Source organism: Melospiza georgiana, chromosome W (assembly GCF_028018845.1).
Source record: "Melospiza georgiana isolate bMelGeo1 chromosome W, bMelGeo1.pri, whole genome shotgun sequence".
Taxonomy (NCBI): domain Eukaryota; kingdom Metazoa; phylum Chordata; class Aves; order Passeriformes; family Passerellidae; genus Melospiza; species Melospiza georgiana.
Genome location: NC_080464.1, coordinates 3,680,698 through 3,699,458, shown reverse-complemented (window position 1 = coordinate 3,699,458; position 18,761 = coordinate 3,680,698). Strand labels below are relative to the sequence as shown.

Here is an 18,761-nt window from a genome sequence, read left to right as displayed (position 1 = left end):
AGCTCAGCAAAACATTTCTTGTGACTATAGTAGACTTGTTACTGTAAAATCTGCCTCTTTGAACAGTATCTTTTGAGTCCAAAATTGCTTGTGTTTCTTCTGTGTAATATGGGAGGTTAAGATGCTATTTCTTCATGTCACTGAAAAGTCTGTACTATCTGAATAGGCACTGAATATTATATAGATAGCTCTCTGAATGTAAAATATATGTTGTCCTGATCTTTCATACATTTTTATTTGATATATCAGTCATGAATCATCAGTAAGAATTTATTTATTTTCCAGCTTGCTGTTGCAAAAGCCTTTTAATTGGAACTTCTTTGTATCTGTATATGACACTGCATCAAATGTACTCCAAATAGCCCCTTAAAAGTTGCATTTATGAAAACTCTTTGGCAAATCCTTCTTCCCTGTGAAGCCTGGAGTGTTTCTCTATTATGACCAAGCCAAATGCAAGCTACCTAACAAAAGTCTTTTCAGAGAAGTTTGTGGAGGATTGGATTAACAGAATAAGCCAAATATAACAGTATATTCACTGCTGTTGTGACAGAAGGATTTTGGGGATGAAGCAACTTAGCATATCACAAGAGGTGCAGAGTACATTCTAAATATGTATTGATGCAAGTACCACACATGGAATCTAATTACTTCCTGTTCCAGTGATGGGCTTGAAGCAGCCAAATTAATCAGCCCATGTCTGAAAACTCTGTAATTGAAGTAATTTGCATGTGGATTATACAAACTTCTTGAGAAAAATTCATCAAGATCTTTGTCATTCCTCATGAATGCAAAATATGTTTCACAGGTAGTGTACTTTGAACTGCAAATAACATCTTCCATGGGAGTGAATAAATGGACTCTATCTACATACCATGAATAAATGATCCCAAGAAGTTCATTTGATAAATGCCTGCCTTTGTGTTTCTGGGGAGAAAAAAAGAAAGACACCCAAACAAAAAATCCCAACAACCTTACTATATCTCTCTAAACCCAATCTAAACAATGATATGGCAGCTTTATGGTTATGGGTGAATTCCCTGGTATTTCTTACATACTGGGCAAATAGAAGTCACTGTGTTATTATGAGTGTCTTTGGGTTAAAAAATATTTATTTTGGGCAATCCCCTTCCTGTGGCTGCAGGATTATAAAGGTCCAACAAAATATTGGACTCTCTTAGATCAGAATTTCTGTCCTGTGAGTTACTTATGATTGGCAAGTGAAATCTGGCCTGTTCTCGTAAATGGAAAAAAATTAATTGTTAGATCAGGTCAAGAACCCTCCCTCTTTAGTCTTATTTAAGTGAGATTTCATAAACTCATAGTTTAATGACACCCCAGGGGAAGAGAAGCAAGTTGTCACCTTTAGCAGAGGAGTTCAGTTACCAGCTCACCAGTGTACTTCTGAAGCTAGAGGCAGGCTGATACGCTCTCTGTTTTCCATTGCTGCTGCTGCTGAAGTCACTGCATTGATTTGCACTGTGCAAGAAGTCACTCAATGTCTTTTTGGCCTTTGGATATTGCCACTGCTGTCTTTGAATTATCAGTTTCAGATACTTTAGGCAGAATATGAAGATTGTTGAAGAATTTGGGTAAAAATAGAATAAATCTGTCCTTAACTGGGCAGTGCCTTGCTTCAAGTAACTCTTTAAATGTGATGAGATTGCAGAGCAGGTGAAGGTTTGTGGTGTGAGTTTTGTTCTGTAATATTCATAAAATCATAGAATGGCCTGGATTGGAAGAGACCTTGAAGCTCATCTCATTCCAGCCCTTCCTGCCATGAGTGCCTTCCATTAGACCAGGTTGTTCCAAGCCCTGTCCAACCTGGCCTTGAACACTTCCAGGGATGGGACAGCCACAGCTTCTCTGGGCAACCTGTGCCAGGGCCTCACCCTCCTTACAGCAAAGAGTTTTTCCTAATATCTAATCTAAACCTACTTATTTTCAATTTTAAGCCATTCCCCTTTGTCCTCTCACTCCAGGCCCTTTAAAATAGTCTCTCTCCATCTTTCTTGTCAGCTCCCTTTAGGACCTGGAAGGTCACAATTAGGTCATGCTGGAGCCTCTCTTCTCCAGGCTGAACAATCCCAATTCTCTCTGCTTTTCATAGCCAAGTGTCTCAGTTTAAAAGACAGATGTCTGCCAAGGAAGGTGGGAATCTTCAGGGAATGGAAAAGATGATCCCCTCCCTCCAAATTATTGCTTCAAAATTACAGGGTTTCCAGGCAAAATTATGGGGAAAGGAATAACATTTCTTTACTGGCAAATTAACTATAAATATAAATCAGAACAAACAACAAAAACAATAACAAGTTTTCCTGCCTGTTAATTTTTCCCTTGGGTGTAGTTACAACCACAACCGGCAGGGGGCACTGTTTGCTCCTAGCAGGGCAGAGAGGCTGCCCTCTGTGGCTTCAGGGGGCGCTCTGACACAAGCTTGGCAACATCTTCAGGTGGTGGTGGTGGGAGCTCGAGCAAAGAGGAGGACAGGAGATTGCTCCTTTTGCAAAGCTCACGGGCAGCAGTTGGTTCTGGTACCCCCACTGTGAGCTGGCACATTCTGGGGCAGTGGGCAGGGCTTGGTAGCAATGTCGGGCTACTGTGCAGAGAAGTGGCCCGGTGGGTGCAGCCCCAGTCCTGGCAGCACCCCACACGTTGGCTCTGGACCCCTAAATGGCTGAGAAACAGGGAAAAAACGAGCAGACTCACAGTGTAGAATCTGCAGCAAAACGAAGTCCTGAAGCCTAACACACAGGAGTAGCCACGGCCACCACACTGCAGGCCAGGGTCCGGTGAGGCATGGTGCTAGTCCCATGTGGCACCACACGCGCTGGCTCTGGGCTCCCGAACAACAGGGAAGTGGTGCCAGGAAGAAAAACAGAGGGCAACAATATTTCAAGTCAGATGTACTCACTGTGTCTCCTTGTGGCCACCACCTCAATCCCGAACCAGAAGAGAGCGAGAGAGCCCCAAGCCCCACCCCCCACCCCCCTAGGTCCCAGGCCAAGCTTACACCTCTCACAATATCCCCTGAGCCATGGAAAACCTGGTCAGCAAGGCTTTTAAAAAAGCCTGCACTGAAACAGGGGCTCTCCCCACCCCCAGCCCCACACACATCCAGTCCCTTGCCTTAAAGATACAGCAACCATTTTTTGGGCACAAAGCAGAGGATCAGGAAATATACTATCGTAATAATTCACTCCAAGACAGAAAGATGCTCCATCCCTCTGATCATCTTGGTGCCTCCTCTGAACTTGCTCTAACAGGTCTATGTCCTTTCTGTGCTGGGGACCCTAGAGCTGGAGGCAGAACTGCAGGTAGCGTCTTACCAGAGCAGAGGGGAAGAATTCCCTCCTCCCCTGCTGCCCACACTGTGGAATCAGCCCAGCACACAGGATTTCTGGGTGCCAGTGCACACAGCCAGGGCATGTCCATATAGCTTATATATCTGAGCTGATGTCATATGGTATGGAATATCCCTTTGGCCAATTTGGGTTAGCTGGCCTGGTTGTGTCCCCTCCCAGGATCTTGCCCACTCCCATCCCCTTTGATGGGGGAAGGAATATCAGAGGGACAGTGCTGCTCAGCAGTAGCCAAAACACTGGTCTGTTATCAGCACCCTTCCAGCTACCAATGCAAAGCATAGCACTGTAAGGGCTATGAACTTTACCTTGGTCAGACCCAATACAATCTCTACCCCTTATTCCATACCATTTGCGTCATCCTCAGATCCCATATAATATATATGATCTCATTACTAGGATGCTTAAACTATCTCTATACCAAACATACATTTTATTAACAACTATTGCCTATCCTTTCACATCCCTCCAGGTGGTCTCCATTCCATCAAGATGTGGGGTCAAGACAGGAAAAATAGTACACTTGATGGTTCATGGTTAGACACTGCCACCATCCCTGTTCATCATCGCATTCTTCTTGCTCCTTGCAAAATTCATTCTTTGTCAGTTCATGTCCCTCCTGCTGCTTTACCTTCTGTAACATGCAACTTACACTATAGGTTATTCTTACTCAAAGGTTGAATCTCCTTGAGGTACACACCGAGTCTTCCCATCCTCCCGCATCACCCACCAAGTACACCCAGGTCCTTGGGCAAAGACAATCCCACAAATGGGTTTGCCTTTTCCCATGGGGGAAGAAATCCACACTGACTTCCCCAGCCACTTCCCTGTGTGTAGTGCAGGGACTTTGTCTCCTCCCACAGTGTCTAAGGGCTTAGTTTGGGCAGGATGAGGGCAGTTAGCAGATCCCCTAGTGTTGACCAACCAAGTGGCTTCTGCCAAGTTTGCATCTCAGTGCTTCCATGTCCTCATTACCTAACACCCTTAACACAGTTTTTAGCGGCCCGTTATAGCTTTCAATCTTCCCAGAGGCCTGTGGATGATAGGGAATGTTATATATCCACTTAATTCCATGTCTCTTTGCCTAGGAGTTTATAAGATTATTTTGAAAATGAGTCCCATTGTCTGACCAAATTCTGTCTGGGGTTCCATGTCACCACAAAATGTGTCTTTCAAGACCTGAAATCATGTTCTGGGTGGTGGCATGGTTTACTGGGTACATTTCCAGCCAGCCAGTTGTGGCCTCTACCATGGTGAGGATATAACTCTTGCCTTGGTGTGTCCGTGGCAATGGCCCAATGTAATCAATTTGCCAGGCTTCGCCATACTGGAAGCCCAGCCAACGCACTCCACTCCAAGACGACTTCACTTGTGTGGCTCGCTTGACGGCAGCATGTTTCACACTGATGGATAACCTGTGAAATAGCCTCCATGGTCAGGTCTACCCCTTGATCACGAGCTCATCTATGTTGCATCCCTTCCAAGATGCCCTGATGTTTCAGAGGCCCATAGGGCTATAAATAGTTCACCCTTTCTTTCCAAATCTAGGTCCACCTGAGCTATTCTGATTTTGGTGGCCTTATCTACCCGTTTGTTGTTTTGATGCTCCTCAGTGGCACAACTTCTGAGCATCTACATGATGTACTTTCAGAGTTATGTTTTCTATTCGTGCAGCAATGTCCTGCCATAATGCAGCAGCTCAGATGGGTTTACCCCTGCATTGCCAATTGCTTTTCTTCCACTGCTGCAGCCATCTCCATAGGGCATTAACCACCATCCAGGAGTCTGTATAAAGTATGGCCCACTTTTCTACTTTTCTCTCTCAGCAATCTCTCGGGTTAGTTGAATGGCTTTCACCTCTGCAAATGGTCTTGATTTACCTTCCCCTTCAGCAGCCTAAATGACTTGTTGTGTACAACTCCACACAGCGGTTTTCCACTTCTGATAGTTTTCTATCACTCGGCAGGATCCATCAGTAAATAAAGCATAGCTTCTTTTGCTTTCTGGTAACTCATTAAATGGTGGTGCTTCTTGGGCACAAGTCACCTTCTCAGGCAATGCTCCAAAATGTCTGGCTTCTGGCCAATCCAAAATCTCTTCTAGGATTCCTGGGAAATTGGGTTTTCCCATTCGGGCTCATTGTGTAATTAATGCTACCCACTTACTCCATGTAACGCTGGTTGCATGATGTCTTGAGGGAATGTTTCCTTTGAACATCCAGTGTAGCATGGGCAATTGTGATGCCAAGAGGAGACACACTTCTGTCCAAACAACTTCTGTGGCAGCTTGAACCCCCTCGTAAGCTGCTATTATCTCTTTTTCAGTTGGAGTATAGTGGGCTTCTGATCCTTGATAATTCCAGCTCCAAAACCCTAGTGGTCAACTTCAGGTTTCTCCTGCGGTTCTTTGCCAGAGGCTTCAGGTGAGGCCCTGCTCCCCAGCTGCAGTGGAGAGTATATTTTGCTCATCTGGTTCTGTCCGAACAGGCCCAAGAGCTACTGCACAAGCTATTTCCTGTCTGATCTGCTCAAAAGCCTGTTGTTGGTCAAGGCCCCACTCGAAGTGGTTCTTCTTCTGGGTCACTTGATAGAGGGGGCCCACAAGCTGACTATAACCTGGAATGTGCATTCTCCAGAACCCCACAAAGCCCAGGAAAGCTTGTGTTTCCTTGTTATTAGCTGGTGGAGACATAGTTGCAATTTTGTCAACCACCTCTCTAGGCACATGGCAGCATCCATCCTGCCATTTTGTTCCCAAGAACTGCATCTCCTGTGCAGGTTCCTTTGCCTTACTTTGTTTTATGGCAAGATCAGCTTTAAAAAGAATTTGGATCATTTTATTTCCTTTCTCAAAAACTTCTGCTATATCACCCCACACAATGATATCATCAATATATTGTAGGTGCTCTTGAGCTCCACCCTGTTCCAGGGCAATCTGGATCAGGCCATGGCAGATGATGGGACTGTGTTTCTACCCCTGGGACAGTCAGTTCCAGGTGTATTGGACACCCCTCCAGGTAAAAGCAAATTGTGGTCTGCACTCTGACATCAGAGGGACTGAGAAAAATGCATTAGCAATGTCAGTTGTGGCATACCATTTGGCTGGTTTTGACTCCACCTCATATTAGAGTTCCAACATGTCTGGTAGAACAGCACTTAGAGGTGGCGTGACTTTGTTCAGACCCCAATAGTCTACTGTGAGCCTCCATTCCCCATTTGACTTCTGCACAGGCCATATGGGGCTGTTGAAGGGTGAGCAGGTTCTGCTGATTACTCCTTGGCTCTCCAGTCGACAAATTAGTTCATGGATAGGAGTTATAGAGTCTCAGTTTGTGCGATATTGCCACTGATGCACTGTCCTGGTAGCAATTGGTACTTGTTGACCTTCCACCTGCAGCAATCCTACAGTGAAGGGATCTTCTGAGAGGGCAGACAGGGTAGATAACTGTTTCATCTTCTCTGTATTCACTGTAGCTATACCAAAAGCCCATCAATAGCCTTTTGGATCCTTGAAGTACCCTCTCCTGAGGTAATCGATGCCAAGGATACAAGGGGCCTCTGGGCCAGTCACAATGGGATGCTTTTGCCATCTGTCCCCTGTTAAGCTCACCTCAGCCTCTATTACAGACAACTCTTGGCATCCCCCTGTCATTCCAGAGATCCAGATAGGTTCTGCACTCTTGTGCCTTGATGGCATCAGTGCACCAGTATCTACTAAAGCTTTATACTTCTGTGGATCAGATGTGCCAGGCCATCAAATCCACAAAGTCCAGCATACCCAGTCATCTCTTTCTGCCTCCTGGCCGAAGGCAGGGACCCTCTATTCCTGTTCCTGGTCAGAGTATTCACTATCTGACCTTTACAATGCTAGATCAGAAGTGCCCTCATCAGGGCTGTAGGAAATGGTTTTAGTTCTCTTATATCTGGGAGATGGCTGATTGTCTTCTGGTCTCTCTGTGTCAACTACACTGACTGTCTTCTTGGGTGGCCCCTTCTTAACAGGTCTTTTCCCTCTCAGTTCATGGACACGGGCTTTCAGCTTAAAGGTGGGTTCACCATCCCACTTCCTCATGTCCTCCCCCTGGTCACGCAGAAAGAACCAGAGTTCATTACGTGGCCTGTTCTTGGGGCTTCCCTTCGTTCTCACCGGGGTTGGAGAGGCGCAATCTCTTGGGCTGCCCCTAAATTTGGGGTACTGGCTCATCGGGATGAGGGAGTAGCCAGAGTTTCTTCTACATTTCGGAGCCAGGAGGACGCCACCTCTACAGTTGGTGTATCCATTTGCGGATAATACAGTGATACCAATCTGCTGGAATATGATGCTGGGGCACCTTGAACCACCTTCCTCCACATGGCCAGTGTTCAAGGGACATCCTCTGGATCTTTAGAAACACTGTCATTCTTTAGATCACTATAGATGATTTCCAGCACTGCTAGTTCTCTCAAGTACTGGCTATCTTCATCTGTAGTGGTCCACTTCCCTGGGGATTTCACAAGTTCTTCCTTACATGGATATCTTGCCCTCACACTTGAGAAAAGCCATTTCCAAAAGCTGCAAATGGCTCCTTCCTTTCCAATTCATCTTTCAATTTCTCGCGGGCAAAACGACAGGGGCGGTAGCTTCTCCTTCCTGGTGCCCCACCTGAAGAAAGGCATTAAATAGTGCCAGCGCTGCAGCGGCTGCCACTGCCCATGTGGTGTCAGCGGGGTCACGTGGCCGACGGCAAAAACATGGTGGACGACTCCCTGATGCAGAACCTGGACGAAATCAACTTCTTGGCACTGCAGGATCCTGCAGGAATCTTTGAATTAGTGAAACTTGTTGGTAATGGTACCCACAAGCAGCAATTTTTCTTCTAGTCAGAGAAGAGGAGGAAGTGAGGACATATGAGGAAGAAACATGGCAGCACCAAGGTTAATGGAAAAGAAAGAGGGGGAGGAGGTGCTCCAAGCATCGGAGCCGAAATTCCTCTACAAGCCATAGTGAGGACTGTGGTGAAACAAACTGTCTCCCTGTAATGCATGTCGTCCATGGGAGATGCAGAATCCACTCGCAGCTCATGAGAAAAGTGCTCACGCTGGAGTGGGTGGATACCAGAGAAAGCTGTTATCTAGTAAGAAACCTGAATAAAGAGAGAGGGCCCCTGCTTCCAGAGATAGAGTAAAAAGACCCTTGCTTCCAAACTAGAGCAACCTAGCCTTAAAAGACTGCACCCCATGGACAAGTGACCCACACCACAACAGTTTTGGGAAGACAGTTTGCCCACAGGAGGGGCCCCATGGCATAGCAGAGAAAAGACTCGTCTCCCTGAGTGAACAAAAAAAAGATCTCAAATGACAAACTGACCAAGACCGCCATGCCCTGTCTTCCTGCGCTATTGGTGGAAAAGAGAGAAGGACTAGGGGGAAAAAGTGTTTTAAAGGCTTATTTTACATCTCATTATCCTCCTCTGACTGTTAATAATAAATTTACTTCATACTTTTAAATTTGAACCTGTGTTGCCCTTAGAGTGTTTTTCTCCCAGTCCTTATCTCAACTCATGAACCCTTCATTAATTTTTTTCCCTCTCCTCTGCCCAACTGTACCAAGAAAAGGTAAGTGAATGACTTTCGTGGGTACCTGGTGTTTGGCCAGTGTCAAACCACAACCATCCAACCACTTTGTTACCCATCTAAGAGTCCACCCATTGAATCTCTCTCTCCAATTTACAAAGAAAGATGTTGTGGGGGCTCCATTTCAAATGCTTTACAGAAGTCCACAGAAAGGACATCTCTAGCCTTTCCCTTGTCCAGTGATGGAGTCACTCCATCAGAGGAGGCCACTGGGTTGGTCAGGCAGAACTTGCCCTTGGTGAAGCCATGCTGGTTGTCCTGATCACCTCCCTGCCCTCCATGTGCCTTTGCAGAACTTTCCTGGAGGATCTGTTCCATGATTTTCCCAGGCACAGAGGTAAAGCTGACAGAGCGGTGATTCCCAGGGTCCTTTCCAGATGGGCTCCATCTCTCTGTTAAGGGTAGAAGGTTTTTAGCTTGTGAACTGGCAGAACTTGTGTAGAGGGCTTTAAAATAGGTTTGAAGGAGGAAGGGGATGCTGTTGGGCTGTCTGGAAGCAGGCCCAAGGGTGGTAAGCCTGAGATAGTGAAATCAGCAGCCCAGCTGAGGTGTATGTATACTAATGCACACAGCATGGGTAACAAACAAGAAGAGCTGGAGGCCATGGTGCAACAGCAGAGCTATGATGTAATTGCCATCATGGAAACGTGGTGGAGTGACTTGCATGGCTGGAGTGATGCACTGGATGGCTACAAGCTCTTCAGAAGAGATAGGAAAGGGAGAAGAGGTGGAGGGGTGGCCCTTTATATTAGGGAGGCTGTGGATGCCATAGGTATTGAAACTAATAATGATGAAGTTGAATGCCTATGGGTAAGAATTAGGGGGAAGGCCAATAAGGCTGACATCCTACTGGGAGTCTGTTATCATCCACCCAACCAGGAAGACGTGGTGGACAATTCATTCTATAAGCAGCTAGAGAATGTTTCTGGATCATCAGCCCTTGTTCTTCTTGGCAATTTCAACCTGCCAGACATTTGCTGGGAACTCAATATAGCTGAAAAAAGGCAGTCCAGGAAATTTTTGGAGTTTGCGGAGGACAACTTTTTGTTGCAGCTGGTGGGTGAGCCCACCAGGGGAGGGACTATGTTAGATCTGCTATTTGCAAATAGAGATGGGTTGGTGGGAAATGTGATGGTTGAGGCTGCTAGGGGCATAGTGACCATGAAATTATAAAATTCTCAATATTTGATGAAGTCAAGAGGAACATTATTAAGACTTTTACATTGGACTTTTGGAGGACAGACTTTGGCCTGTTCAGGAGACTTATTCAGAGAGTTCCTTGGGAAGTAGTCCTTAAAAACAAAGGAGTTCAGGAAGGGTGGGCATGCTTCAAAATGGAGCTCTTGAGGGTACAGGAACAGACTGTCCCTGTGTGCCAAAAGATGAGTCAACAAGGCAAATGTCCAGCCTGGGTAGGCAAGGAGATTTTGGAGGAACTCAGGAATAAAAAACCCTATTATCTTTGGAAGGAGGGTCAGGTCTCTCAGGTAGTATTTCAGAGAGTTGCTAGAGTATGTAAAAAAAATTAGGGAGGCTAAACCTCAGTTTCAACTTAAAATTTTGACTTTTGTAAAGGATAATAAAAAAATGTTTTTATAAATATATTAATGGTAAAAGGAAGAGAAATACTTACCTTTGTTCTTTATTAGATACAGAAGGGAACTTTGTAACTGCAGATGAGGAGAAGGCAGAGGTGCTTAACGCCTTCTTTAACTCAGTTTTTAGTGAGAAGACTTGCCTTTACAGGATAACTGTCCTCTTGGGTTGTTCGATGACATCAGGGAGCAGAATGGTCCCCCCATTATCCAAGAGGAGGCAGCCAGAGAACTGCTGAGCTGCTTGGACATTCATAAATCCTTGGGGCCAGATGGGATCCATCCCAGGGTGATGAGGGAGCTGGCAGATGAGCTTGCGAAGCCACTCTCCATCATTTACCAGCAGTTCTGGCTCACTGGTGAGGTTCCAGATGACTGGAAGCTGGCCAATGTGACGCCCATTCATAAAAAGGGTGGGAAGGAGGATCCTGGCAATTATAGGCCAGTTAGCCTGACCTCTATACCAGGTAACGCTATGGAATGGTTTATATTGTGTCATCACACAGAACTTACAGGATGGCCAGGGTATCAGACCCAGTCAGCATGGGTTTCGGAGGGGTAGGTCATGTTAGACCAACCTGATCTCCTTTTATGAACAAGTGACCCGCCTGGTGGATGCAGGAAAGGCTGTTGATTTTGTGTACCTGGACTTCAGCAAGGCCTTTGATACTGTCTCCAACAGCATACTCCTGGAGAAGCTGGCAGCCCACGGCTAGGACAGGAGCACTCTTCAATGGGTTAGGTGTCCCGTCTCGGCTGTTCTAATGGCCTGGTAAGGCTCTGGATGGCCTTGAGGCAGCCCGCGCTCCAAAGGACGGAAGGAGTCTTCAGGTTTTTTGATTCTTCAGTGTTGTTTATTAGTTCTTATCTACAATATTTTCTCCCGGCCCGACAGAGGTCCGCACAGCAAGCCAGCCATGAGCACACTGACCTCCCCCGGGGCGGCCGCCTATTTTTATACCAAAAACTACGTGTAAGATATTTACCTTTTCTCTCCAATACCTTTCACCCTTATTGACAAGTGCACATTCAGTAAGAGCCACCATCACCATCGAAGATGGATGACAAGAAGAAGAAGAAGAAGGACTGGACACGCCCTAATTCCTCCATCTTGTCTCCTAGAACCCCCCTGTACCGAGATTCTAAAACCTGTGTTTTCACTCTATAATTAATCTATCCCTTCACCACTTATCCCTGTGTGATCCTCCCATCCTCATACAGGTGTTGCGTCCTGTGCAGGATCAAAGTCTAGCCACCAAACACTTCTGGCAACGTTCCAGGACTTCCAAGCCCCCCAAGGGTTGTCTCGGTGACTCTGCACATCAGGAATGATGTGCTGAGTTCCCACAGTTAGGAACTGGCTGGGTGGCCAGGCCCAGAGAGTGCTGGTGAACGGTGCTGCATCCAGCTGGCAGCCAGTCACCAGTAGTGTCCTTCAGGAGTCTGTGTTGGGACCAATTCTGTTTAATATCTTCATTGATTACATGGATGAAGGGATTGAGTCTTTCATTAGTAAGTTTGCGAGTGACACTAAGCTGGGATCATGTCTCAATCTGTTGGAGGGTAGGAGGGCTCTGCAGAGAGACGTGAAATGGTTGAATGGATGGGCAGAGTCTAACAGGATGAAGTTTAATAAATCCAAGTGCTGAGTCCTGCATTTTGGCCACAATAACCCCCTGCAACACTATAGGCTGGGGACAGTGTGGCTGGACAGTGCTCAGGCGGAAAAGGACCTGGGGGCACTGGTCGACAGCTGGCTGAACAAGAGCCAGCAGTGTGTCCTGGCTGCCAAGAAGGCCAATGGCATCCTGGCCTGTATCAGGAATAGTGTGGCCAGCAGGACCAGGGAGGTCATCCTTCCCCTATATTTGGCACTGGTGAGGTCACACCTTGAGTACTGTGTCCAGTTCTGGGCCCCTCTGTTTAGGAAGGATGTTGAGATGCTTGAGCACATCCAGAGGAGGGCAACGAGGTTGGTGAGGGGCTTGGAACACAAGCCCTGTGAGGAACGACTGAGGGAGCTGGGGTCGTTTAGCCTGGATAAAAGGAGACTCAGAGGTGACCTTATCACTCTCTACAACTTCCTGAAAGGTGGTTGTAGTCAGGTGGGGGTTGGTCTCTTTCACCAGGCAGCAACTGACAGAACCAGAGGACACAATCTCAAGCTGCGTCAAGGGAAATATAGGTTGGATATTAGGAAAAATTTTTTTACAGAAAGGGTGATAAAGTTCTGGAATGGTCTGCCCGGAGAGGTGGTGGAGTCACTATCCATGAATGTGTTTTAAAAAAGAGTGGATGTGGCACTTGGTGCCATTCTTTAGTTGAGGTGTTAGGGCATGGGTTGGACTCAATGATCTTGAAGGTCATTTCCAACCTAGTCATTCGGTGAATTCTGTGATTTCTACCCTTTTTAAAGATGGGGACAATGTTTCTCTTTTTCCAGTCACCTGAGACTTCACCTGACTGCCATGGCTTTTCAAATATCGTGGAGAGTTGCTTGGCAACTACATCAGCCAATTCTCTCAGGACTCTGGGATGCATTTTATCAGGTCCCGTGGACTTATGTGCATTCAGGTTCCTCAGGTGGTCATGAGCCTGATCTTAGAATGGGAAGGACTTCGCTCCCCCAGTCCCCATCCTGCTGTCCATCCATTCGACAGGTGTGGGAAGAGAGGTTGGCATTGAAGATTGAGTCAAAATAGTTGAGTACCTCAACCTTCTCTTTGTCTATTGTTACCAGTTTTCCAGCCCTGTTTATCAGGGGGTAATACTTTATTTGAACTTCCTTTTCTGGCTGACAGACCTGTAGAAGCCCTTCCTGTTATTCTTTGTGTCCCTTGCCAGGTTCAGTTCAAGTTTCACCTTGGCCTTCCTCATCTCATCTCTACCACAACCAAACTCCATCTCTATACTTTTCTCAGGATAGCTGTCCTTGTTCCCACTACCTGTGCATTTCCTTCTTTCCCTTTAGTTTGACCAGCAGTTCCCCACTCAGCCATGCCAGTCTCTTGCCTTCCTTGTCCTGTTTTTTACTCCTGGAGATCATCTCCTGGGTCATTCTTTAGGCTCACCAATGTATTTGGTTGCTCGTGCAATGTCTGTGATTTTTGATCTGCGAGACAGATGGTAGTTCAGCATACTCTGCATTACCTGTATGAAAGTTTCCAGAAGTGTAGCCTCTTTTAAGCATTAAGGGGAATGTTCCCTCCATTTAATGTTTTTTTTGTGGTCTTTGAGTGTATAAGTGAGAATTATAGGCGACTTATGGATTTCCTTTGAAAAGTTAGATGGTGCTGAATATCTTTATTTCTCAAAATACAGGTTTATTTGCTTTCCGTCTCAGTTGTCAATAATTACTATATCCCTGAAAATGAAGGCTTTTAAACTGAATTGAGCTAGAATAGATTCTTATGTTACTCAGTGAAATGTCTCAGCATCTTTTGGAGTTCATTAAATAGTTTGTTTCATTAGTGATGTTGGTATCAGTACCTCCACAGATTAATTATCAGACTTAGAAGAAACACACTGATACTATTTTTTTGTACTTTAATTTCCTTGAATTTCATTGTATTTCTGCATGATGAAATTAGTAAACAGAGACAGCAGCTGCTCTTTGTTACTATTTGAAATGGTAATAACAGTATACTACTTTGAATTAAAATTTCTGGGCTTGGTTTGTTTTAATACCAATGCATTTTTACTTCATGGTCATTCTGTGCCAACTTCTTTTTCTGGAGCTTAGTTTCAGCTCTCAAGCATAAGTTGTCATTGTTCTTGAAAATAAAACTTTGTATTATTTAAATACCTCCTTCTTTAATGTGTCACTTTGTATATACCAATGTTGAGTCTTTAGCTGTTATTATCAGGTGAAAAGAGAGAAAAAGCTCCTATTTCTTTAAGATATTTCATCAGAATAGTAGCCTAACTTTCATAAAAACCTGCATATACCTTAAATGACACTGGGAATTGTGTTACTTTATCATGTCTGTGGGTTTTATTTTGTTTTGTCCAGTTTGTTTTGTTTTTATAAATGAGAGTTATGACTCCACATTAGGTTTTTGCAATTTTATTTACATAAAGTTTACATAGAATGTCTTTTTCTTCTGTAGAATAGTCTAGTTGGCCACATCTTTACAGCATATTTATCAACCTACACAAAAGGAAGAGCTGACCAAAAACTGGCTGGTTTTATACACTTACAAATCCCCGTGTTTGTCTTAACAGGTGAAAAACCATTTGAATGTCCAAACTGCCATGAGCATTTTGCTAGGAATAGTACACTCAAATGTCATCTGACAGCCTGTCAGTCTGGAGCTGGAGCTAAAAAGGGAAGAAAGAAGCTTTACGAATGTCAGGTGGGTAATAGAAGTAGCAGAGTTTGAGGCTAGACACCTTCCTGTGCTGAGGGAGGGAGTGTGAGAGTACTGAGCAGGAAAGGCATAGAGAGCGGACTTTTGTATCCAAGAACTATTTTTAGCAAAATAAATTATAAAGGCTGCATTCAACCATGACATGAAGGTAAATTCTTATATCTAAGTAGTTCCATTTAAAATATTAAATTACTGATATGGAGCTTCATAATAGTTAATCAGTTAGATTCTTGTGAGTAGGTAAGTGTTCATCTGCATCTTACTAATCTTTCTGCTTCTTGATGCACAGACCTAGGCCTTTCCTGCTTGTGAGCATGCTTCACTAAAATCCAAAATACAAAGTACTATTTTATTTCCTGTGATGGTAGCTCTGTAGTCAGAGAGAGAGAAAGCTATAGCTAAGTTTTCCTAGAATCAGCCTGAGAAGCTTTAGGGAGCTGGAGATAAACATTGATAGCAAAATATTAAAACAACCTGCAGGTGGTGTTTTTCTCATAAGATTGTTTACAAATGGGGGTGTCCTGTTAATTAGCCAAACAGGTGAAATGTATTGATTAAATGACCAATCAGGTCCACCCATAGCGAACTAAGCTATAAAAGAAGAGAGGATGAAATAAACAAGGCGTTTGCTACTTTGCCTTCTGATTGAACTGTGTGTCATCTCTGACTCAATGGTGACAATTTCCTAATTTTTTTTCTGTTTAATACTAATATACTGACTGGCTAGAAAGTCATTTCAACTTATGATGACAATCCGTAATGTCTTTTAAGCAAATATAAATGCTGTAGATGGATAGCTAGGGTACTTGGTTACTATGCAACTGACATGTGAAAAGCTGTTCAGAAGACTATTACTTAGCTTTTAAAAGTTGATTCTGAAAAGCTAGAAAATATGAGAGCTGAGGTTGGTTGTAGCATTTTTATTTGCCATTTTGCTGCCCCACTGCTGTGACAGTCTCAAATAAGGCTCTCACCTCATTCAGCTCACAGAATTGCTGTGTTTTGAGGTTAAATTGCATCATATAGTAAAGAAAATTGTTGGATATTTGCTTTATTTTGAAAAAAAAAAAGAGTGATGTTATTCAAAGAAAGCAGCAAATACTGCAGGAGGTGAATAAATTCCTCATTTAATCCAAGTTTCACTGATGCTGTGGCATTGCTTAGTTGTTATACTTGACTAAAGTTAATTCTTGGGAGCATGCCTTTATCTTAAAAGATAAGTTTGTTTTGAACATGAGAACTAGTATATAATGCAAATTTGTACCTAGTAGCTTCACTGAAGATACTATTTTGTCTTGGTGAGCCTTTGGTTTAATTACTTCACCTTGTAGCTTTCTCTTACAGATAACTGTGAATGTGGGTTAGTGCTATTTCAGCCCTCAGCAACTACAAGAATTCTTGCATAAATTCTTGATTTATTTTTCTGTTTAAAACTGAATTTGAATGGTGTTCAATAAATAAAATCTTGGCTCACTGAACAAGAAGGAAAAAACAAAATTGCACTTGCTTGATGAGCACTTTGGATGCTCTTCAGTGAATGCCGTGAGAACTGAATTAGGCGCCACATGGCAAGAACAGTAATTATGTGCTTGGGCATTACTGATAATCATTACCTTTATGTATGACTAATTAATTTTGAGTACTTATCTATAAGGGTAGTATTTTAAGAAGTCTGTGTGTGCAACTTCTTTCTAAAGCATGAGTCATGGTGACACACATATGCAAAAAGCATGTTGCTAGCATCACAAATGTGATTTTAAGATTTCAACAGCAAAATGGAAATATTCAGCTCCATTACACAGACCCGTTCCTTGAGTTAATCCCTGTCAGATACTCCATTATTCTTTTGTGCTGTTGCTGTACATTGAGGAGATGGAACATTCTGTTTCCAAATTATTTGCCAACAGTGAAGGGGTTCCAACAGTGAAATGCATGTTCTTTGCTTCTTTCTGAAGCCAAGAGCACTTGTATGGACAGAAACTCCTGACCCCGTTTCTTTACTCCAAGCCTGATTCTACCCCACTCTTCTCTCTTCTACCCTGGCACCTCATTCATTTCTGCAGTCTTTGTGTATTTTTTTCAAGCTACTTACCTCACTGCCAGCTGTGCTCATGTGCTTTATGAAAATACTATGTCTGCAGTCAAAGCAGTACTTTTAGCTGGAAGAAACTTAAAAAGATGGAGTTTTAAGAGATTTTTATCTGCTAAAATCACTCAAATATTGTTTTTTGAAATGGCAAAATGTGAGAGTTTAGACTATCCAGCTAAATCTTACAATGCCATGAACAAATGAAAGCTGATAAATAAAAGTAGGCTATTAGTACTGCATCTAGAACTTCAGTAAAAGGACAGTTTGAATTGCACTTTGATCATATGATATTACATAAATAGATTTCCACTCAAAATTCTAGCATCAGACATTTATTGGGGTGTGAATCTGTATGTGAATTTCACATAAAGTTAAAATAGGAAAGCTTTTACATGCTGTACTGGCTGATTAATTTTGTAGGTATCCTCTGTATGCACAACTCAAAACAGCACACTGTATCTTAAAAATAAATAAATACCAGGTCTTCTGTTCATTTGAAGCTGATTTCTCTGCTTTTACCTCTAACATACATGGTGGAGTTTTTTAATCCAAGTAGCAAGAAGCTATGCTATGTGAAGCCATGATCTGAAATAGGCACTATACTTTGTTATATTTCTGTTGGCACTGTTTAACACACTGTATCTTTTGTTTCAGGTTTGTAACAGTGTGTTTAACAGCTGGGATCAATTTAAAAATCATTTGGTAATACATACAGGTGTCAAACCTAACCACTGTACCTTATGTGATTTGTGGTTTATGCAAGGCAGTGAGCTAAGAAGGCATCTCAAAGACATGCACAATATTTCAGAACAAATAGTGACAGAAGAGATTCTTCCAGTGGAAGCTATGGAAGCTGAACCAGTAACATCAATGACTATAATAGAACAAGTGGAGCAAGTCCATGTCCTACCAGTAATTCAGGTACAAGTGGATCCTGCACAGGTAACTGTGGAACAGATGCACCAGGATCTCATACAGGAAAATCAAGTGAAAGGCACACAGATGGAGGAACTGCAAGAACAGGTGCAAATTAGTTATTTAGAAGTTGAACACATTCAGACTGAACAAGGTGCTGAAGTGCATGTGGAGCAATTACACGTTGGGCGTGTAAGTCGAATACAGGTGGAAGAAGTACAGGCAGAACTTAGAGATGGAACAGACCTTGAACAAGTAGAATATGAAAGTGTTGATCAAGGAGAAGCAGAAGAAAATGAAACCAGTCAAGTAGATGATGCAGATATGGAAGATCATGAACAAGCTGAAGACTTAAAAACTCAACAATTAGTGGACACACAGAATGAAAAGGTGGATAACTAGGACAAATGACCACACTGTGCAGCTTTAGGAATTAAGTACCCAATTATTTTTGCTAGCTTTTACATTGGTTTTTGAACCAATGGTCTGTGGTCACCTTTCCAATATCCTGTCCTTAGGAAGCTGGACAAGTGGACCAAAGTTAGTTTTCTTAATGTAGAACTAAACCTCTCCTATGTGAAAAATAACTTTACCATTCATGTAGTGCCATGGAACAGAAAACACCACAGCTTTGTTAGGATTTTAATAATGAACAGCTTGTATCATTTACATCATCCCTAGGTATATGTAAGAGTAACTTTGCCTCTTCTTGCTATAGAAGCAAACTCTTGTTATGGATTTGCAGGGTGTCTTTGGCAGAAGAATCAGTAACATCTGGTGGGTTCTAATGTAAGTGGATAATCAGGTACCTGTGAATTTTC

The 18,761-nt window shown here is 43.5% G+C and overlaps 1 protein-coding gene across 2 annotated transcripts in view; it reads left to right on the top strand.

Annotated features, from left to right (window-relative positions):
* The window catches only part of LOC131095388 (zinc finger protein 131-like), a 29,678-nt gene extending 11,336 nt beyond the window's left edge, over positions 1-18,342 (top strand). For both annotated transcript variants that reach the window (XM_058043083.1, XM_058043082.1), the window contains 2 exons: positions 14,791-14,921; positions 17,680-18,342. In XM_058043083.1, the coding sequence (XP_057899066.1) occupies positions 14,791-14,921; positions 17,680-18,342 (794 nt within the window). The remainder of the gene's footprint in view (positions 1-14,790; positions 14,922-17,679) is intronic.
* Positions 18,343-18,761: the final 419 nt, after the last annotated feature.